Raw genomic sequence first — 20,239 nt, forward strand, 5'->3', positions numbered from 1 at the left:
GCCTTCTGTTATGCCCAGACAGGGCCACTAGAGGGCTCCTTGGTCTAGCGGTAACACCAGCATCTGGGAAGACTCCCGTTGCCAAGCAGACCATGGTCTAGTGGTAGCCTCAGTGTCAAGGAAAAACACCTGCTACTTAGCAGACTGGGAAAAGGAGTCTCCCTTTCCCCGGGGGAGTTTAGAGAAGACTCTACTCCTCCACCTCTTGTGGAGGGCCTGACATTACTCACGTCCACCACAGTTATCCGGAGGCCTAACCATCTCCCTATGATCCTGTGCTACAGTGGTCACACTCCTAGTCCACCTTCATGTTCCATCCTGTACACCTGGCTCTGCCATTTAGTTAGCAGTAGCAAATTAGTGAAAGTACTAAAAGTCTCTAATAAGCAGAAATAATGGTGTAAGCTCTCTCTCTCTTTCTCCTCTCTCTCTCTGCCTCAGCTGCCAGGCAGGGAAGGGCCCCCTGTCCAGTGGACACGTGACCCATGTGGCCTTGCCTATCACTGGAGATGGCTCACACTCCTTATCCTGCCCCTTTGTCTTGTATCCAATAAATATGAGTGCAGCCTGGCATTCTGGGCCACTACCGGTCTCCACGTCTTGGTGGTAGTGGTCCCCTGGGCCCAGCTGTCTTTTCTTTTATCTCTTTGTTTTGTGTCTTTTTTTCTACAAAAAGTAGAAAAAAATTGGTGATGGTAATTTAACACTGTGTATGTGATTAATTCCACTTGATTGCACATTTTAAAGTGGTTAAAATAGCACATTATTCACAGAATTGTGAAAAGTAGATTTCTATTATTTAATTCACCCAGGCTAAGGTGTCTGTTATGGCAGCTGAAGCCCATAAATACATCATCTGACCCACTGTTTTCAATGAAATGCATCAGTTTTTCAATCAAATTAGCTGGAAGCTCCTGTCCCCAGCAGAACAGAGGCCCCAAAACAAGAGCTCCAGCAGGGGCTCAGCCAGCACAGGTTGCACAGGGCAGCCTCAATGTCAGGCCCTGGATGGCATGTGAGGCTACAGCGATACAACCACAGCGTGAAAGTGTAAGTATTTTTACTACTTACAGACACTGGGGAGCACTCGGCACACCTGGAGACCACAGACACAGAGGTCAGTGAGCCCAGGCAGGGAGGAGAGAAGAGACCGGTAAGCCAATGGCTTTATTAAGCCCAGGGTGTTATCTGACAGGTTTCCAGCAGGGAGCTTTAATGGATGTGTTCAAAGCAAGCAGCAAACACTGGGACCAGGAGCTCACGCTGTGACTGAGAGGTGGTCACTTTAAATGTGAAGGCAAATGTCAGAATGATCAGTTTAAAGAAAGCAGCTGGAGAGAGGGGAGCCCAGCACACCAAGCAGGAGAGATGCCTCTAAGATTTTATCTCTGGCCACCAACTGGAGCCACTTGAACCAGATACAGTATTGGAAACTGCCATGGTGACCAAGCCCTGCCTCTGATTTGAGGCAAATAAACTTACACCTTAAAAAATGAATGCCAAGGCAACATGACACTATGAGCATCATGACATCCAGGTACACCAGCAGGGTGTGGTACTGTGCCCTGGAGTCAGAATCCTGGGTTCTGGTCCCTGGGAGTGAGAAAATGAAAATGACTTGTGCCTGCCCCCCTGACATTGATCTTCCCACCCTGCTGCTCCCTATTCTGCTCCCAAGCCCATGTGCAGTGCTCAGCCCCAGACATCACTGCCCCCAGGGTATACACGGTGCCGCCTACTGCACACAAACACAAACTCACAGAAGGTGACAAAAATCTTCATTTGGGACATCTGATTGTGAAACAGGGAGAACAGTGAACGTAGAGCCACAGAGACTGGGACCTACGGGGCTGGAAGGTGACGGAGCTGTAACATAACATATGTGTGACCTCGTGTGAAGTATTCAGATCCATGTGGAATAAAACATACAGCCTGGCCTGGGATTGCTGCCGTTCACACTTCCCTCCCTGTCCACAAGAGGGAGACAGAGTCCCTCCCAGCCTGGAGACTTCCCAGGGGATGCCAACCTCCCTCAGCGGAACCCACAGCCCAGTAGTGTCCACCCTCACCAGGGTCACTTCGGCCCAAGTCCTCAGCGCCGTCCATGCTCCCCACACGGACTCTGTCAGCTCCTCTCTGACCTGGCGGCCGCCAACCTAACACCACTCCCTCTGCAGGTAGCTCCTGCCCCACACACCTGCTCCTTCCCTGGGCCCAGCTAAAGGCATCTCCCAGGGCAGCGCTGGTGCACGCGACGCCACACTGGGCGCTTTCCCCTCGTGACCTTCCTCCATCCTCATCAACTCTTTCTGTCACTGCTCCCTAAATGCCCGCCCCTGCTCCATCTGTCCTGTTCTCTGGGGCATCCCAGGTCAAGCCTAGCGCTGACACAGAACAGCGGCTGCCTGAGGGCCCACAGCCACCCGGGGAATCAGCCAGGCACCCTGTGACCTGCCTGCCCGCTGCAACCCGGGGGGCTCAGAGCGCATGTGATGGTCACACAGAGGCACCATCCGGGATGTGGCCACCTACCCCAGCTGTCCCTGGGGAAGACAGACCTGTCCTGTGTGCTTGCGGGGAGAAGGGGGGTGTTATTGCTCTTTGCTCCCAGAACACAACTCACCCCCACCCGCCCTCTCAGGTGTGAGCAACGTCCCCCCAGACAGGCTCTCTGGCCACTGCCTGTTCCTCCGCTACAGACAGCAGCTTGGCCAGGCCAAAACCCTCAGGACAGACCCCTGGATATGTCAGCACATGGAGGGCTGAGCCCATCATGGCCACGGAGTAAGTCGGGATGAATCTCTCCAGCTCTGAACCCCTGCTCTGTCCCAGGCTCCCCATCCTACGTCTCAATGAGCCATGTCCCGAGGGGTTCCTGGGTAACTCCCCACTTCCTCCTGAACCACAAAGGGGAAGGTGTGGTGACCACAGGACAATCAGCTGGGCAGAGAAGAGAGGACCTCAAAGATGGTCAGGAAGAACATGAGAGACCCTGAGCTCCAGCTCAGCCGCCAGACCCCAGGGAGCCACAGAGTGAGCGAGAACTGTCCCTTTGACTATGGGACTCACAGCCCCCACTGAGCAACCAGCACAGGCCTCTCCTCCCAAGAGGCATGAGAGATTCACCCTGCACACCTCCACGAAGGACAGTTTCCTCTGGGACACCCAGGTCCTGAATGTCCATCCTTGGAAGCTGCAGCCAAGCTAGACACGATTAGAGAAAGGAAGGGTCCCTCTCACCAGGCAACACACAGCTTACCCACAGCACAATGGGGCATCACTGTGACAGGGACCTGGTGCAGCTCCAGCCTCCTGCACTGAAGGGGAGAGCCAGACGGGGATGAGAGAGGGCAAAGGGTGTGAATGTGCACCCCAACCCAGAGCCATGGGGACAGCAGGAGGCTGAGACCCAGGACTGCTTCCCCAACCTGCAGGGTATGTGTGTGACTGTGTGGGTCTGGGTGTGTCTCTTGTGTGTGTGTGTGTCTGCACAAAGTGTGTGTTGAGGTTTGGTGAAAGAATCACTGCCAAAAAAGGCAGAGGCCTCCACAATTCCCAGGGACCTGAAACACAGACAAAAGGAAAAACAGAAGGAGGGACAAGGAGGCAGGACTGAGAGAGGAGGGGACAAAGAGGTGTCCTGGGCCTGACCCCGCCCATGAGCTTGAGAAGTGCTCCTGCCCCAGGAAGAGGCTCAGCACAGAAGGAGGAAGGACAGCACAGCTGACAGTCGTGCTCAGGAAGCTTCTGAATCCCAGGCTTATTCCACAGAGGAGAACACGCAGGCAGCAGAGACCATGGGGACCCTCTCAGCCCCTCCCTTCACACAGCGCATCACCTGGAAGGGGCTCCTGCTCACAGGTGAGGAGAGAATTTCCTGGGCGACGACAGCAGGAGGAAGCAGAGTCACTGGATGGGGTCTCCTGGAGAGGATCAATGCTAAAATATAAAAGAAGCCAGCACTTTGGGAGGCTGAGGTGGGTGGATCATGAGATCAGGAGTTCAAGATCAGTCTGGCCAACACAGTGAAGCCCTGTCTCTACTAAAAATACAAAAAATTAACCAGGTATGGTGGTGTGCCCCTGTAATCCTAGCTACTCGGGAGGCTGAGGCAGGAGAATCACATGAACCCTGGAGGCAGAAGTTGCCGCGAGCCGAGATAGCGTCACCGCACGCTGGCCCGGCGACAGTACGAGACTCCGTCTCAAAAAAAAAAAAAAGAAAAAAGAAAAAAAAGGAAAGAAGGCTCTGTTGGAGCCTCGATAGGGGAAAATAAACCAGAGAGGGACAGGGGTCAAAACAGGAAAGCCACATTGAACCGGAATTGGTAAGAGGTAGGAAAATCTTAAGCGTTCTGTTTTCCTGATTAATCATCAGGGGCCACCACATTTTGAAAAATGATAATAATAACTATATCAGATGACACTTCAAATAAAAATATAAGCAGGGCATGAAACACTGTCCTCAGCAAAAAACCTCAACAATTGGGGGGAAGAAAAACACCCAGGGTGTGGAGGGCCCCGAGAATTCTCACATCTACAGGAGTCTGCAGCCTGTTCCAGGCACTGGGGTGCAACCAAGATCACAAAAGTCCCTGTCCTCACGGAGCTCACGCTGTCATGGGGAGGAAGACAGACATGCAAAGAGATCTAGAATGTGAGGTCAGGTGTTGACAAGAACCCTGGAGGGAGCAGAGCAGGGAAAGGTCAGAAAGGGAAGACCCAGGGTCTCTGAAGGACGTGTCAGGAAAGACGTCTAAGGATGCTCTGAGGTGAGCAGGACCTGAGGGCAGTGTGGAGGGGGCAGTGCGGACCCCTGGGGAAGATGATTCCAGACAGAAAAATGCCAAGGTTAGAAGTGTTGAAGGAATGGGGGTCATGCTGCTGACCTTGACCTAGTAGAACAGTAGGAGACACACACATACACACACACAAACACACATGCCCTTTTGTGTGTGTGTGTATTTGTATGTGTGTGTGTTTTTGTGTGTCTTCAAGGCTGAGGATTGAAGAGACCTTCTCAGGACCCAGGGCCCCATCTTTTCACCCCAATACATAGGTCTCAATATTAACTGATGCTCTCTCTACCTCCTAGCATCACTTTTACACTTCTGGAATGCACTCACCACGGCCCAAGTCACGATTGAAGCCCAGCCACCCAAAGTTTCCGAGGGGAAGGATGTTCTTCTACTTGTCCACAATTTGCCCCAGAATCTTGATGGCTACTTCTGGTACAAAGGGCAAATGACGGACTTCCACCATTACGTTGCATCATATGTAGCAGACAGTGAAATAATTATATATGGGCCGGCATACAGTGGACGAGTAACACTATATTCCAGTGCATCCCTGCTGATCCGGAATGTCACCTGGGAGGACGCAGGATCCTACACCTTACACATCATAAAGCGAGGTGATGGGACTAGAGGACTAACTGGACATTTCACCTTCACCTTGTACCGTGAGTGATTCCACATGATCCGTGGGTGTTGGGGGGCAGGGGTCACTTCTACTTCACACACACAGGATTGTTAGGCCTGGACTGTGCCTCTGTCCCTCTCTGCAGTAAGTTCTATGTTGCGGTTTGGGCATTTAGTGCAGGACACATGCACAGGAGACAAATTTCAACAGATCAGAATTCCTTTCCCGCATCCAGACCCTGCAGACACTTGCTGCAGAGGAAGGACAGTCTGATGCGGGGACTCAGCAGCAGGAGATCAGTCTCAGCCAAGCACCTCATGCCCTCTTCATAAATTTCACCCTGAGAAAGACCCTGGAGAACTGAGTAGGGCTTGGCCTGAGGGGCCCCTGAGATACTCTCAGAGAAGCTCAGCCCTAGAAGTCTCAACCCTAGATGCCTGTCCCTAAATCCTTACTCCAGATAAAGCTGAGGAGCCTGTGCCAGGGCTGGGCTGTGGCTTCTTCGGCAGCACTTACTGGGACCAAGGATTTACCAGCCGTCTGAGGACTGTGTCTCCTGGAGCTGCTCACCAGCCAGGGCTCAGCCCTCAGAGCCTCATCTGGGCAAGGACAGAGCTTTCTTCACCTGAGGCTCAGAGTGGAGAGGACATAAAGACAAGCTTTGTAGACCATCAGCCAACTGCCTTGGGAGGCTTAGGACAGTCCTTAGAAAGTCTAATGTCCCCAGAAGCAGAAACAGAAGAGAGAAGATATACCTGGTAGCAGCTTGTCCACAGGGATCTGACCTAAAGGTGCTTTCTCATGGAAGCAAATGAGTAATAAATGCTGTTTGTGTGAACACCTCCACTGTGCCAAGCATTAGGTCAGGTGACTGTGAATAATATAAAATTTATTCACAGATAGAATGAAAAGCCACAGTCCATTTGCCATTTAGCTTATTTGACTGAGAGAAAACTGAGGCACAGGAAGGCACAGTCACTGAAGCAGAGTCACACAAACACAGAGGGGAGATCAGGGTCACATGAGGTCTGTCTGCAGCCACAGGCCCATCCTCTCCTCCACCAGAAGTGAGGGCTTACTGGGTTCCAAGGACCCCATAGTCATTTATTGGCTCAAATTCTCTCTTCTTAGGCATCCAAACCTCAGAGGAGTGAGAGCAAATGGTCAGCTGATTAGTCTGTACCCCAGAACTAAATCACCTGCCTCAACCGTCAGAGTCAGTGCAAAAAACTGTCCAGGCCTCCCCCTCAGATCTTCACCCCCATCACTGAACCTGAAATCCTGTGTCTCCCAAAGTGTCCATGTCACTGTCATGAGAGGATCAAGGAGAGGACCTTGTTTTCTTTCCCCACTCGCACCCTGCACCAGCACAGGCCCAGCGACAGACACACACTCAGGAGCTCTCACATAACAAATGAAGGAATCGAATCAGGAAATGAATGATCCAAAACCTCTTTAGAGACTGGATCTTGGATGCAGAATCCTAGGAGGTTCTAGCCATACCTGTCCCTTGTCCTTCAGAGGCTGACACCCATGTTTCATGCCCCCACTACCTTTTGCCCCTAAAGCCACCCCACCTCATGAAACTCTGAAGCTCTTTGGCCACTGGAGGGTTCTCAGGGCTCCTTGGTCCTGGACTGTGGAACTGGGGGCACCTGGTCCCTGGGGTCTCTGAAGTCAGTGTAGCCCCACTGCTCACTGCAATGGTGTCCCTGCCTCTCTCTGCTTCTCTGTGTCCCTCATCTTCCTCTCACTTCATTCTGACTGGCAAGCCCTGTCCTGCACAGCTTCTTCCTCCACGCCTAGGCCTTCCGCAGACACTCCCTCTAACTAGGCTGGCTGTTCTGTTCCCTTCCCGCTAACACTGTGGCCTGGCCCACCTCCCAGGAAATAGGAAAGGTGCAAAAATCACTGGAGTTGCCACTCCTGCCAGGCTTCATCTCGAGCCAATGTCCCCAGGTCACTAAGAGAATGACCGTCCACTGTATTCCCATCCAGGGCTCTTTCCCTTTGTGAGGCTGACCTGTGGACAAGACCATGGGACAGGGATAGGCAGTTCCTCCATCCACTCTTATAATTGCCAGACAAGTTCTTCTGGCCTCCTGCACACACACACACAAAATTATCAAAATGGTGATTTGTAGTAAAGAAAGATTTTAATGACTCCATGTCTGCCAAACAGGAGGACAGAGGTTTATTATTACTCAAATCAGCCTCCCCGGTGGATCAGTGGTTGGAGATTTTCAAGGATAGTTTCAGGGGCACAGGACTAAAAAATGAGTACTGCTGATTGTTTGGTGATGGAACAATGCGGGCAGAGGGAAATGATCTGTTTGTGCTTGAATCCGCCTCTAGGTAGGGACCACATGACTGGCTGAGCCATTAGTCATAGGTATGGATGAGGTCAACCAGTTGCCAGAATGCAAAAGAATGAGAAACATCTCAAAAGACCAATCTCACGTTCTACAATAGTGATGCTATCTACAGGAGCACTTAGTTACGAACTTTGTAAACTCTGGCCAAATGACATTTGAGCCATCAGGGATTATAGAAACTGTGCCTACATTTTAGCAGAATTCAGTTCCCTCCTATCATCTTAACCTCATGGTCTTTCACTAGTTTTACAAAGGCAGTCCCTGTGCAAAGTAAGGGTGTTAGTTTTATGGAGGAACTATTCTCATTCTTGCTTCAAAGTTAAACCATAAGCTAAATTCCTCCCAAGGTTAGCCTGGCCTATGCCCAGGAATGAGTGAGGACAGCCAGCCTGAGACTAGATGCCAGATGGAGTCGGCCATGCTAGTTTGCTGTCACTGTTGTAATCTTTGCACTGACTCACCAAGGTGTCAGAGGCTGGACAGACCTGCAGTCCCCAAAGCCCATGGGCTCATTTCACCCATTTCACTCGTGACTCCATCCTCAACCTGCTATGGAGCTCACATTCTCTGGTTACTTCCTAGAGACTTCTGGCTTCCTGTCAGGCAGATAACAAGCTTGAAATTTGTCTCTCGGTTCTAACACTAAGGAAAAAGCTGAACAAACTCAAAAGTCAACAACTCGCTAAAATCCCTCAGAGATGGCTGGGCACAGTGGCTCACACCTATAATCCCAGCACTTTCGGAGGCTGAGGCGGGCATAAGGTCAGGAGATAGAGACCATCCTGGCTAACATGGTGAAACCCCATCTCTACTAAAAATACAAAAAATTAGCTGGGTGTGGTGGTGCACGCCTGTAGTCCCAGCTACTTGGAAGGCTGAGGCAGGAGAATGGCATGAATCCCAGAGGTGGAGGTTGCAGTGAGCTGAGATCATGCCACTGCAATCCAGCCTGGGCGACAGAGTGAGACTCTGCCTCAGAAAAAAAAAATGCTGTTAGAGAAATGAAGAATGCTTTTGATGCTTACTGGTAGAGTGCACACAGCTGAGGAAAGAATCCCTAGCTTGAGAATGTGTCAACAGAAACTTCCAAAACTGAAACACGAAAGTTCAAAAGGAGTGGGGACAAAAGAGTGGAACAACATATTCAACTTCATATTTAATATTTTGTTTTGACAATAGCAATTTTTAAATTTTGTAGTTGTGGGACAACTACAAAGGCTGTAACATACACGTAATGGGAATACTGGTAGTTTTGGGGACGAGCTGGAGGTGGCCGGGTGGGTGCTATCTGATGGTTTTACTGCCTGTGCCACATACAACTGTTTCCTCATGATGATGCCGTTTTCATACATTGGAGTTCTTCGTGTGGGGAGACACAAGAGCCATTGGCATCTCACTTAGACTCTTCCTAATTCACACAAACTTACACTCTAGTGGTGTTTCCTGAGCTTAAGAGAAAATGAAGAAAGCATTTCACATACATGTTTTGGGATCTTCCCCATTTTTCCTAAATCTGCACAGAAATTAGAAGCAGGGAGTTCTTTCTATGTTTACTAACATAACACACATCTCTTCTTTTAATTTGGCATCATTCCTCCCTTTATGTAATTGACACACTGACTAGTTCTGTCCTTTTAATGGGACTCTCTCTACTTAACGAGGTGCTAATTTCAAATCATCTTTGGCATCTTTCTTTGAGCATAATGTGATCTTGCTGGAATTCATGGCACACCTAAACCTTATTTTGGTCTCAAGAGAAATACTACTACCAGCAATTGATCTTAGATGTTTGGATGATCAGTAAAAATTTCCACTTATGAAAACATTTTCATGTTTCCTCCAAATTTTTTTGTTGTTACTAGAGTAAGAACATAACATGAGGTCTAAACTCCTGACATTTTATGGGAAAATTCCAGTATTACAAATTGAGCATCCCAAATCTAGAAATCCAAAATCTGAAATGCTCCAAAACTCAACACTTCTGACCACTGATGTGATGCCAAAAAGAAGTGCTCACTGGCGCATTTTGGATTTAAAATTTTTCAGATTTGGGATGCTAAACTAGTACATATACTGGAAATATTCCAAAAAGAAATTAGAAATCCAAAACACTTGGTTTGAAGCTTTCTGCATAAGGAGCACTTTATCCGTATGAACTATAGGCATGAGGCTGTACAGGAGATCTCTAGAACCTCCTCATACTGCATAATTGAAACCGCACACCCACGGAACAACGCCCTATTCCCCTGATCCCAGCTCCTGGAAATGACTATTCTACTCTCTGATTCACCCCGGCATCCACTGATATGAGGTACATAGAGTAGTCTGACTCAGAATCACAGAGTAGAATGTCTAACGAGAGAAAGTATCTGCAAGACTTCTTCCCAAATATTGGTCTAATATCCACCAAACACATATGGTCCATGAGGGCCAGACTTCCATCATTAGTTCATGTTCGCCCTTTCCACCAGTCAGTTATGCATTTGCAAACATCCACATGTATTTCTAGAAAGATCCACATGGTCCTCACCTGCCCTATACAGGGGGAGGGGAGCATCATGGACCCAGAACAGGGAACATGGTCTTGGTCCAAAGCTATCAGCTCTTGCCTGTCCCCTTCACTCTTTGTAGGTCATTCCTTGGACTCTCCTCTATCTTTAGAGATCACTGGCTCAAGTCAGTCACTATGAGACACCTGGGAAAACTGCCTCACCTTGTGGCTCCACTGCCTGATGACTGAACTGACCTCCAGGCTTGACTGTGGTCTCCCGTGTGTTATTTCTGCTGAAGTACCCAGTCCCAGGCCAGGCTTTCCAGTACCCAAAGGGTTTAAGGACAATGGGAAGTTCCATCATCCATCTCTAGGATGTCCTTGGAAAGGGAAGCTGCAGAGAAAACATAACTCAGGGGGCAAAGTAAGACTGAAACTAAGAAGATTCCAGCACTGCATGCTCCAAGTGAGGACCACAAGGTGGGCCAGGCAGCAGTTGGTGACGGAGGGACTCAGAGAGGCACCAGGGGTTGTGACTGCTGGTCCTGTGTCTTTCCATGACCCAATGCTGCTGCTCAATTCACACTTAAGTCTGTGCTTCTCCCACATAAAGCAGGCAGTCTCACAATCTCTGAGCCCTCAGATTGCCACGCATCTGTCTTGTAACACACACACCTGCCATGGGCTTTTAAGGACTTGGGTGGGCTGAGAGGTGGGAAATGCCAACTCTGATTGAAAAATGCCTTTGGAGGAATCAAAGGTGCCACACAGGGCAATCTTCTCTCTGTTTTCTGCACAGTGGAGACTCCGAAGCCCTACATCTCCGGCAGCAACTTAAACCCCAGGGAGGCCATGGAGGCTGTGAGATTAACCTGTGATCCTGAGACTCCAGACGCAAGCTACCGGTGGTGGATGAATGGTCAGAGCCTCCCTATGACTCACAGGTTGCAGCTGTCCAGAAGTAACAGGACCCTCTTTATATTTAGTGTCACAAAGGATATTGCAGGACCCTATGAATGTGAAGTACGGAACCCAGTGAGTGCCAGCCGCAGTGACCCAGTCACCCTGAATCTCCTCCGTGAGTATCTTCTGTTCCTCTGGGAGCCAGGCTGCCATCCCAAATACACATGGCCAGAGGCCAGGCCTCTCAGTCCCTCTCAGGTCCAAGTACAGAGACCTTTACCCCTGGACATCAAAGCTGGCCATGACTTTCTGCCCCAAGCAAACCAGAGTAGGCCTAGGCTTGATCAACAATAGGAGAAAAGAGGCTGCTCCTGTCATGGAGACTCAGGGTCCACAGCTTGTGATGGGAGAAACAGGTGAATGTCTCAGGCTCCAGATCAGTGAACGCAGCGGGGATTTGGCTGGGACTTCAATGTTGCGACTTGGCTCACAGGGTCACTGTGGCCCTTCCACAGACCAGGATTTTCCCTTCCCTCTGACAGTATCACCTGTGACTTTATTCTCTTTGCTCCAGATGGCCTGGATGCCCCCGCCACTTCTTCCTCATACACCTATTACCATACACGGGAAGTCCCCAAGCTCTCCTGCCTCACAGACTCTCACCCACTGGCAGAGCATTCTTGGCTGATTGATAGGAAGTTCCAGCAATCAGCACAAGTGTTCTTTATCCCCCAAATCACTAAAACATATATAGGGGTCTATGTCTGTTTCATCCATAACTCAGCCACTGGTGAAAGAAATCTCATAATCAAGAGGATCATAGTCCCTGGTAAGTGGATCCCTGGAGCATTGGCAATATGTGTTCCAGTGAAGTCTATCTAGCTATCAGGGAAGAGCCACCTGCCCTCTGCAAAGGGAGAGGGAAAATCAAAAACCCAGGACAGGGAATATGTTTCTGCTCCAAAACCACCAGCTTTTGCCTGTCCCCTTCACTCTTTCTAGATCATTCTTTAGACTATACACTAACAATGAATAATCTGAAAGGAAATTAAGAAAAGAATTTCAATGCACATTAACATCAAAAGGAATAAAATATTTTGGAATAAGTTTAACCTAAAAGGTCAGATGATTGTGTCCTGAAAACTACAAAACATTGCTGAAAGAAATTAAAGATGATATCAATATATGGAAAGACATTTCATTTTCGTGGATTGGAAGAATCAATATTGTTAGAAAGACTATACTACCCAAAGTGAGTTGCAGATTCAATGCAACCCCTACCAGAATCCCCGTAACAGTTTTTGCAGAATTAGAAACGTCAGTCCTAAATGTGACCTGACAGGCTCTTATTAACGACTGCCACAACAGAAACACAGAAAAAGATGCAACCATGAAAAGGTGGAAAGTTCTGATGACATAGAAAATAGCAATCAGCCTTTCTCACATCCCAAAGCCTTCAAAAGTATATGAGTGCAGCATGGCCAGTATGGAATTGACTGAAAACTAATCACCAAGCTGGAAACGTGGTGAGAGAAAACAAAAGGGCAAGAATATATTTGGCTTATCACCTCCCACTTTTGCCTACTAATCTGATGCTGAAAAGAAATGCTCACTGAAGCATTTTAGATGTTGAATCTTTCAGATTTGGGATGCTAAACCAGTAAGTATATGACAAATATTTCAGAATCAAAAAATGTCAGAAATCCAAAACACTATTTGTCCTAAGTCTTATGCAGAAGAAATACTCAATCTGTGTGAACTATAGGCATCAAGCTGTACAGCAGATCTCTAGAACCTCCCCACCTTGCATAACTGAAACTGCACAGCCATGAACAACTTCTGATGCTCCCCACTCCCAGCTCCTGGCAACCAGCAGTCTCTTCTCATATTCACTCTGGAATCCACTTACATGAGGTCCCTAGAGTAGTCGAACCCATGGAATCAGAGAGTAGAATGTCCAATGAAAGAAAATATTTGAAAAACTTCTCTCCAAATTTGTCTCATATCCATCAAACCCACATGGCCCATGAGGACCAGATTTCCAGCAGTTCATTCCCACCCTTTCCACCAGTCAGTTCTGCATTTGCAAATGTCCACATGTATTTTTGGAAAGATCCACATGGTCCTCACCTGCCCTCTGCAGAACGACAGGAAACTTAAAGAACCCAGGACAGGGAACATGGTTCTGCTCCAAAGCCACCAGCTCTTGCCTGTCCCCTTCACTCTTTCTAGATCATTCCTTGCACTCTTCTCTATCTTTAGAGGTCACTGGTTCAAGTAACTCATCATGAAACACCTGCAAAAAACTGCCCCACCATGTGCCTCCACTGCCTGATGACTGAACTGACCTCCAGGCTTGACTCTGGTCTCCCCTGTGTTATTTCTGCTGAAACATCCAGTCCTAGCCCACGCTGCTCAGTATCTTCAGGGTTTCAGGACACTGGGAAGTCCCATTATTACTCATCTCTAGAATGTCCTTGGAAATGGAAGCTGCAGAGAAATCATATCTAGGGGGGCAAAGTAGGATGGAATTTGGAGGGGGCCCAGCAGTTGCACATTCCATGTCAGGAACCCGAGGTGAGCCAGCCATTCAACTGATTAGTGAGGGACTGGGAGGAGTACCAGGGGCTGTGACTCCCACTGACATGTCTGCCCATGACCCAACACTGCTGCTCAATTGACACTTGAGAAAGTCTGTGCTTCCCTAAGACAGAGCAGGCGGCCTCACAGTCTTTGAGCCCTTAGATCATCATGCATCTGTCTTCTGACACATGCACCAGCTATTGGCTTTCAAGGAGTTGGGTAGGCTGGGAGGTGGGAGATGCCAACTCTGATTGAAGGATGCCTGTGGAGGAAGCAAAGGTGCCACACAGGACATTCTTCTCTCTGTTATCCACACAGCGAAGCTGCCCAAGCCCTACATCACCATCAACAACTTAAACCCCAGGGAGAATGTGGATGTCTTAACCTTCACCTGCGAACCTGAGAGTGAGAACTACACCTACATGTGGTGGCTAAATGGTCAGAGCCTCCCGGTCAGTCCAAGGGTAAAGAGACCCATTGAAAACAGGATCCTCTTTCTACGCAGAGTCACGAGAAATGAAACAGGACCCTATGAATGTGAAATACGGGACCGATATGGTGGAATTCGCAGTGACCCAGTCACCCTGAATGTCCTCTGTGAGTATCTTTTGTTCCTCTGTGGGCCAGGCCACCAGCTTAACTCCAAACGACCAGAGGCCAGGCCTCTCAGTCTCTCTCCAGTCCAAGTATAGACACCTTTACTTCTGGACATCCGAGCTGGCCATGACTCCCTGCCCTGGGAAAACTTAGGTAGGCACAGCCTTAACCAAGAATATAAGGGGAGGGGACGCTCTTATCATGGGAGACTTGGGGCCCACAGCTTGTGATGGGAGAAGCAGGTGAATACCTCAGGCTTCGGCTCAGTGAACATGGAGGGGGTTTGGCTGGGACTTGAGGGTGTGTCTTGGCTCAGAGGGTCACTGTGTCCCTTTGAGAGACCAGGAGCATCCCCTTCCCTGGGATGACATCACCTGTGGCTTTATTCTCTTTGCTCCAGATGGTCCAGACCTCCCCAGCATTTACCCTTCATTCGCCCATTATCGTTCAGGAGAAAACCTCTACTTGTCCTGCTTCGCGGACTCTAACCCACTGGCAGAGTATTCTTGGACAATTAATAGGAAATTTCAGCTATCAGGACAAAAGCTCTCTATCCCACAAATTACTACAAAGCATAGCGGGCTCTATGTTTGCTCTGTTCGTAACTCAGCCACTGGCAGGAGAAACTCCAAATCCATGAGAGTCAAAGTCTCTGGTAAGTGGATCCCAGCATCCTTGGCAACAGGGTTTTAGGTGGAGTGTATCTGGCTTTCAGAGAAGAGTCAGGAAAACATTCTTATTCCCAGCCTGTATCCCATGGGCAGAAGCAAATCCCAAATTCTCTTCCTGAACCCTCCCAATTTGTCTCTACAGACTCTCTTCTCCTTGTTTTTCTGTTTTATCATGGCTGACCTTGTGTCTGGCCTGAGAAAGGTAGGGAGGGGGCTTTATCAGTCCTGAGCCCTATGTGGTAAAACAGGCTACACAGAGGGACAAGAAGGAGAGTCCTCAAGATCAATTTGCTTGTCGCTGTCACCAACACAACCCCTTCTGCCACGTCTTTGTTTTCTTGTACCTATTCCATGAGCTACAAGGGACATGTGAGGCTTTGAAACAAGCTCACACTTTTCCCCCAAATGAGAGGAGGAAGCCCCTTGGGTGAGGGAGGAGCAGCTCAGACTCTGCTTCCTGCTCTGCTCCGGGCTCCTCTGGTGACTGTCCCTGCCTGACTCCACCTGGGGAGGGACCAGCATGTGTGGAGAAAGAGCCCTGGTGGCCTGTCCTGAATTTGGCTAAATTGAGCTGCCAGTTGAAGACAAGCCTCCCCCAGGCCAGGCTGCAGGGAAATAAGAAGAGAAGGAGCCTCAGGGCAGACTCCTGAGCTGCGTCCTGGCTCTGAAGTCACCGGCTATATGAGGCTGTGTGCGCAGCACGTGGGACACAGCACGGAGGACAGTGACTGATGCAGTGCTGGAGAAATAGGGAGATTCACCCCTCGGGCTCTGCATGGCAGGAAAGGGGTAGTGCCAAAAAGTGTGTAATTATAGAGAGGGTAAGACTACCAGACACTTTATATATATCTAATATAAGACTAACCATTAACTACTTCTAAGTGTGCAATTTACTGTTGTGTAACCATCACACTATCCATTTCCAGAACTTTTTCCTCTTACCATAGTAAACCTCTGTACCCAATAAACAGTAACTCTCACTCCTTCTCCCCCTAACCCTTAGCACCCACCATTCTACTTTCTGTCTCTATGTAACTGGCTATTCTAACTATCTTTTATAAATGGAATTATATGCTAGTGATCCTTTTGTGTCTGGCTTATTTGAGTTAGCATAATATCTTCAAGGTTCATCCATTTTGAAGGATGTGTTGGAATTTTGTTCCTTGTTAAGGTTGAATAACATTTCAATGTGTAGATACACCTCATTTGCCTACCCACTTCTCTTTCAATGGACTTTTCAGTTGTTTCCATTTTTTGGCTATTGTGAGTAATGCTTCTCTGAACATCAGTGTACAAATATTTGTTCAAATTTCTTTCAATTCTATGGGGAGTATGTCCAGAAGTGGCATTGCTGGATCAAATGGTAATTTATTGTTTAATTTTTTGAGAAACAGCCACAGCACTTTTTCCAGTGGCTATAACATTTCCCATTCCCATCAGCAATGCACTAGAGCTCCAATTTTTCCATCTACTTGAAAACACCTGTTGTTTTTTGTTGCTGTCATTGTTGTTGTTCATCAAAGCCATCCTAAAGTGTGTGAGGTGGTGTAACATTGTGGTTTTGATTTGCATATCTCTAAGTATTCGTGATGCTGAGGAACTTTGCATGGGTTTATTGGATATTTGTGTATCTTCCTTGGAGAAAACTCTACTTTAATCCTTTGTTCATTTATTCATTGGGTTTTTGGAGGTTTGCTGTTGTTGACTTGTAGCTTTTCATGTATTCTGGAAGTTAATTTCTTATCACACATATAATTTGCAAATATTTGTATCATTTCATGGGTTGCCTTTTTACTTTCTTGATAATGTTCTTTGGTATATAAAAGGTTTTGATTTTTATGAAGTCCAATTTATCCATTTTATTTGTTGCCTATACTTTTGTTGTTACAACCAAGAAATCATTGTGAAATCCAGTAGCATGATGCTTTTCTTCTAAGAGTTGTATAGTTTTTGCTCTTACATTTAGATCTTTGATCTATTGTGGGTTAATTTTTGTACATGATGTTGGTAAAGATTCCACTCTTCTTGCCCTTGGATATCCAGCTTTCCCAATATGATTTGGTGAGAACACTCTCCCTTCCCCATTGAACAATCTTGGCACACTCGATGAAAATCATTTGGCCATATATGCAAACATTTCTTTCTGGGCTATTATATTTCATTAATTTCTATGTCCTCCTTTATGCCAGTACCACACTGTATTGATTACTGGGGCTTTGTAGTAAATGCTGAAATCAGGAAGTGTGAGTCCTCCAGCTTCATTCTTCCTCTTCAAAGCTGTGTGTCTATTTAGAGTCATGAGATTCAATATAAATTTCAGGACAGATTTTTCTTTTTCTGCAAAAATGTCACTGAGATTCTGATAGGAATTGTATTGAATCTGCAGCTCACTTTGGGTAGCACTGTCCTCCTAACAATATTGAGGCTTCCAATTCATGAAAACAAAATGTCTTTCAATTTATTGATGTCGTCTTTCATTTCTTTCAGCAATATTTTGTAGATTTCAGATTTGGTCATTTCACCTCTTTGGTTAAATTTATTCCTAAATATTTTATTCTTTTTGATGTTAATATAAATTGAAATTTTTTTTCTTAATTTCCCTTCAGATTGTTCATGGTTACTGTTTTGAAATACAACTGATGTTTGAATGTTGATTTTGTATTGTGTAACATTACTGAATTTATTTCTTAATTCTAATAGGTTTGTTCCATCTTTAGGATTTTCTACATATAAGTTCAAGTTATCTGTAAACAGAAATAATTTTACTCCTTCCTTCCAATTTGAATGTGTTTTTTAAAATTCTTGCCTAATTTTTCTGACTAGACCTTTCAATATTATGTTGAATAAAAGAGTCAAAAACAGGCATCCTTGTCTATTTCCTGCTCATACAGGGAAAGCTTTCAGTCTTTCTCCGTTGAGTATGATGTTAGCATCGAGGTTTTCACATATTGCCTTTATGTTGAGGTGGTTTGCTTCCATTCTTAGAATGTTTTTATTATGAAAAAATATTGAATTTCATCAAATGCTTTTACTGATTCAATCTTATTACCGATTTTAGTTCTATTCATATTTTTGTTTGTTTCTAGGCATTTGTCTACTTCATCTAGGTTATCCAATTTATTGGCATACAATTATTTGTAGTACTTTCATAATCGTTATTTTATTAGAATTGGTAGTAATTGCTTCATTTCTCTCTTTTTTTTTTTGAATAGAGAGAGACAGGCTGTCACTCTGCAGGCCAGCCCAGGATGGAATACAGTGGTGTGATTATGGCTCAATGCAGCCTCAACCTCCTGGGCTCAAGCAATTCTCCTTCTTCAGCCTCCCAAGATGCTAGGACTACAGGTGCATGCCACCATGCCCAGCTAATTCATTTTTCATTTTTTTGTAGAGACAGTGTCCCCTCAGGTTACCTATGCTGGTCCAAACACCTGGTCTCAAGAAATCCTTCTGCTGTGACCTCCCAAAATGCTAGGATTCAAACATGACCCACCTTGCTCAGAGTCCATTTTCATTTCTGATTTTAGTAATTTTAAACTTTTCTCTTTTTTTCTTAGTCAATCTAGTTAATGGTTGTCCATTTTGTTGATTTTATTTTGAAGAATCAAATTTTGGTTCATTAATTTCCTCTATTCTTTTTCCATTCTCCATTTTATTTATATCCACTCTAATCCTATTATTTCCCTCATTAACTGTGCTTGGGTTTAGTTTGTTTTTCTTTCATATCCTGAAGTATTAAAGTAGGTTGTTGACCTGAGATCTTTCTCCTTTTTTAATGTGAGAGTTTACAGTTATAAATTTCTTGCACAAGACTCAACTTTTCTGAACCTCTGATTCCTCCCCTGAAAACTGCAATGAGAGTGCTTTCTTCATACCATTCTTTTAAAGGTTTAATGCAGTCAATGAAACAAGATGCCACACACAGAGGATCCAATGTCAGCTGCTATATTACTACCATCATCATTAGCCTTGAGATCAAATAGTCCTAGAATCAAATCTCAGATCCACCTGTCACTAGCCATATGACACCTGGAAAGTTTTTACACCACTCTAAGCTTCTGTCTTCTCATCGGCAAAATGGAAATAATGTCTACCTGACAGGGTTATTGTGTGGATTAAGTGAGATACAGGTAAAATATTTAGCACAGGGCCTGGCACATAGGAAGTGCCCTTCAACAGTACCTACCTTTTTCCATATGTATATGGAAAAAGAGGTAACACATAAAACACTAGGACATGGTTATTGACTGCTTGTGGGAGAGAAAGAAAAAAAGCTAAGTGCAAAGAATCAAGCCTGGTATGTTAGTTTTTACCAACTGAGATGCAACCAAGATGGGATTAGACATACAAGATAATTGATCAGGGAAGACACCTGTGAGGGAATGTGGGGCAGGCATGAAGGTAGCATGGGAGAACCCACAGACCACTATACAGAGCTGATTCCTGTGAAAAAGAAAGAGAAAGAAGTTTTAGGTACCAATGCAGTTCTAAGAGTTTTTGCAAGGCTGATGGGGAGTCCTCCAACCAGTCACCCATTAGAGTTAAAGAGAGCCTCAGAGAACTAGGCTTGCTTTCACGCCCTTGCTGGGAGCCTGTGGGAAAGAAGCTTTCTGTGCAAAGGAGGTGGTGAATTTGAAATGCGCTGACCTGGGCCTTCTGTCAATCAGGTCCCTGCCATGAGATCTGGCAGGGTCTCATTCATGGCTGCCACAACACAGACACTGAGAAAAAGATGCAATCATGAAAAGGTGCAAAGGTGGCAAGCTCTAATGACATAGAAATTAGCAATCAACCTTTCTCACATCTGAAAACCTTCCAAAATATCTGAATGCAGTAGAGAATTGACAGAGGACTGATCACCAACCTAGAAACATGGTGAGAGGGTAAAAAAACTGCAAGAATATCATCATCTCCCATTAATTTTCCAACAGAAATAATGTGGTCCTTGAAGAAACAATTCTAGAGTACCTCATGTTACATGCTTGTTCTTGAGGCTCCCCCATGTAAAATAACATCACCTTCATTCCTTCTTTTCTTTTCTTTTCTTTCCATGACAGCTCCTTCAGGAACAGGACGTCTTCCTGGCCTTAATCCATTAGAGCAGCCGTGATGTCATTACTGTATTTCAGGAAGACTGGCAGGTATGATGGCCTTTTCTCTTATCCTGGTTTCTGCAGGGCTGACTGCCATGCTTGGGAG

The 20,239-nt window shown here is 46.5% G+C and overlaps 2 protein-coding genes across 2 annotated transcripts in view; both read left to right on the top strand.

The window, feature by feature from the left end:
* The window catches only part of LOC129465880 (pregnancy-specific beta-1-glycoprotein 7-like), a 58,820-nt gene that overhangs the window by 13,829 nt on the left and 24,752 nt on the right, over positions 1 to 20,239 (top strand). The window lies entirely within an intron of this gene.
* Positions 3,798 to 18,536, top strand: LOC129465881 (pregnancy-specific beta-1-glycoprotein 4-like). Its single transcript, XM_055248552.2, has 6 exons — positions 3,798 to 3,861; positions 5,095 to 5,460; positions 11,086 to 11,364; positions 14,091 to 14,369; positions 14,770 to 15,024; positions 18,432 to 18,536. Exons 1-6 carry the CDS (start codon positions 3,798 to 3,800, stop codon positions 18,497 to 18,499), a joined length of 1,311 nt encoding a protein of 436 aa, XP_055104527.1. The 3' UTR covers positions 18,500 to 18,536.

Source organism: Symphalangus syndactylus, chromosome 17 (genome assembly GCF_028878055.3).
Source record: "Symphalangus syndactylus isolate Jambi chromosome 17, NHGRI_mSymSyn1-v2.1_pri, whole genome shotgun sequence".
Lineage (NCBI taxonomy): Eukaryota > Metazoa > Chordata > Mammalia > Primates > Hylobatidae > Symphalangus > Symphalangus syndactylus.